Below are 3,075 nucleotides of genomic sequence, written 5' to 3'. Positions count from 1 at the left end.
GCAAAGTGAGGTGAGATGGGTGTTTTAAGAGAAGGGCATGGGTCAGATCAGGGTTTTTAAAAGGAAATTGGGCTGGGGTTTGGTTTGGGCTGAACGGAGATGGGCTCAGACTGGCCCAAGTTGAGCTAATGAAGCTCAAAAGACCAATGCTTCTTTTTCTTTTAGATTTCATTTTTAGCCATTAATTAAACTATCATAATGTATTAACTAAAAATTGTAAAATTAAAACCCTTTACTACTTTATCTAGCAATTAGTTAATTAACTTAACAATGTGAAATAATGAAAGGAAATTACTAATTTAAAACCAAAAGCTAAAAAATGTAAAATAAAAAAAGACTTGTATTTTTTGTGATTTTCGTTTGATAATGCAATTAATATGAGACTAAATGCTACAATGCAATTAAAGTCTAAAATATAAAATATGTCGAATTAAATATTTTTTATGATTTTCTATAGTTTAAAACAACTCTAAATATGCATGAACAATGCAAATAAATGCAAGAAAAATTCCTGAAATTCTATAAGAGCGATTAAAATTAAATATTTTTTTTGACTTTTTCAAGAGTAATTTTTTGTGTGGGCAAAAATTAGGTGCTCATAAATAATACTTACACTATTTATTGAAATTCATCCATCATAATCTTTTCTAAGTTATCAATTATTCTTTTCATTTTATTTTATGAAATCTTCATAGACAGGGTGCGAATTTAAAAAAAATTAAAAAACTACTGTGTTAAACGTGTCAATATTTATTCGACTTTAAAAGCTTGTCATAACGAATAAAGAATTACATTAAATTATTTACAAAATTGGCAAAATTATCATTTTTTTAAAACAGACAAAAAAAAAAAAAAGAATAGAGACGGCAACATTATGGTATAAATTATTTGTAATTTCTTTTTGAGGGCCGATTACGTAAATATTCAATTTATAAAACTTACAGTTGAAAAAGAATAACTTAAATGATATACTCTTGTGTTTTCTTTTTAATTTATTTTATTTGAAGCCTGCCGCTTATAGAAAAAAAATTCTTTTATTTTATTTTAAGTGACACATTTACTATATAGAGAATCAAAATTTTTTATTTCATTATATTTTAGATATCTTAAATTGCTAGTTATTGTAATTTATAATATATTTTATTACTTTTTAACTATATAAATTTTATTTTTGAAAAATATACAATTTTATATTTATATTCACACAAAAATTAGTCTATTTGACATTGACATTGGTACTCACTGGAACGGAGGGAGCCGTAAACATTTTGGACTCAAACGGCAACGTGACCTAATATCAACCGCGTCTATCACCCGTGCATAAAAGATGATCTAATTGTAAAAGTTGACAACTAATGCAACGTGTCAACTGATCAACAATCAGAACCTGCCTACTTTCCACGTTAAATCAACGTGGCGCCACTTCGTTCTCCCTCCCAACGCCAATAAAAAGCCTACAAAATGCTCTCTTTTTCTTCATTTTTGCTAACAAACAGATCGAATAGAAAGCAATTCGTGAAAACAGCTAAAGGCTAAAGCAAGCTTACTAGAGGAGGAAAAAAATGCAGGGAGCTAAGGAGAAAGCAGCTAATGCAGCAGCCTCAGCAAAGTCTGGCATGGGGAAAACCAAGGCCACCATTGAAGAAAAGGTATCATCTCTGCGTTAAATATATAGTACGCATTGCCTTCGAGTAGATGATTATTTGGTGGAGTCAAACAAGAGTTTTTTTTATTATGATTTATTTTACTTTTTATGTACTTTATCTGGTTTAATTTAGATGATGTAATTTGGTTTGACACAAAGTTTAAGGAAAAAGAAAAGGTCATATGTAATTTTAAGCTTAAGGCTCAAAAATTTTGAGCTGTTAAGGAAAGTTTGTCATTCAAGGGAGGGAGTAGTTTTTAAAAATGTAAAAAAAAAAAAAAAATCAAAATTCTATGTTAAATTTATATAAAAAATTAAGTTACACTCTACTTGCACGACAAACAATTGGATTATACTTTTCCTAAAATTAATAAAGTGAAGGTTTACCTTTAATATGAATGCAAACTCCGATACGTACGACAATCGAAATGTTGGTAAAAAATTGGCTGTAATAACCATTTCTAGTTTGTAACATATTTAACAGGCAGAGAGAATGACAACTAGGGACCCGTTGAAGAAGGAGATGGCAACAGAGAAGAAAGATGAGAGGAAAACTGCTGCTGAGCTGAGCAAGAGAGAAGCCAATGATCAAAATGCAGCTGCAAGGTATGCACCCTATCTTCAGCATTAACACACACAAATAGAATTACCTTTTGTTAAATTTAGAGACATTCTAATAAAAATAAAGTAATTTATTTTTAACTAAACGCTTTTATAGTCACACAATGAGAAATGATATAAATATTTAATTAATTAAATTTGAATTCTGATTTCTGTTATTCCATAGGGATGGTGGAGCTCTGGGCTACACTACAACCGGGGCGCCAGAGTACTCAACGACTGCGTATGATCCAACAGAAGACGTGACTGGAGGTGGAGGGCCAGTGCGCTCCGGCCATCCGACTTCGGCGGGAACTATACAAGATTCCAGTTTTCCTTGTTGAGCTAGCAACTCTTAAGAAGAATAAATGTATTGGTTTAATTAATAGGATAAGAAGCAGCTATTTATACTCTTTGGTTTATGTGAATTAAAGGGTTGTATGAATGACACTTATTGTATTTGGATGTTTGGTGTTAGTTGAGTTTTTGTTTAAGGTGAAATAGTCTTAAAATGGGGAATGGGGAATGGGGAATGGGGAATGGGGAATGGGGAATGGGGAATGGGGAATTTTTTTAACTAAATTTATTTGTTAATAGTGAATATTAACGTGATATAATCCGTATTTGTAACAGATGTTTTTCAATTCGTGTATTGTGTTGCAACACTAAGTAATAAGCAGCCTAGTGCACCTCCCACAATGGTGCAAGTGTTCTGCCCATCAAGCAAGTGTACATTCCACCATGTAAGTGCTTCCTTCATGATAGTCTAGTGCTTGTTGCACCATGGAGGGGGCGGATTTCTCTCAAATAACTGCTATAAATAGAGCATA

General features: G+C 31.6%; 1 protein-coding gene across 1 annotated transcript; it reads left to right on the top strand.

Moving 5' to 3' along the window:
- The first annotated feature begins 1,473 nt into the window (after nt 1-1,473).
- LOC104228363 (protein LE25-like) lies at nt 1,474-2,722 on the top strand. Its single transcript, XM_009780817.2, has 3 exons — nt 1,474-1,649; nt 2,130-2,251; nt 2,433-2,722. Exons 1-3 carry the CDS (start codon nt 1,563-1,565, stop codon nt 2,587-2,589), a joined length of 366 nt encoding a protein of 121 aa, XP_009779119.1. The 5' UTR covers nt 1,474-1,562; the 3' UTR covers nt 2,590-2,722.
- Nucleotides 2,723-3,075: the final 353 nt, after the last annotated feature.

The sequence above is a fragment of the Nicotiana sylvestris genome, chromosome 3 (assembly GCF_000393655.2).
Source record: "Nicotiana sylvestris chromosome 3, ASM39365v2, whole genome shotgun sequence".
Taxonomy (NCBI): Eukaryota; Viridiplantae; Streptophyta; class Magnoliopsida; order Solanales; family Solanaceae; genus Nicotiana; species Nicotiana sylvestris.
This window is presented reverse-complemented; position numbering and strand designations above follow the sequence as displayed.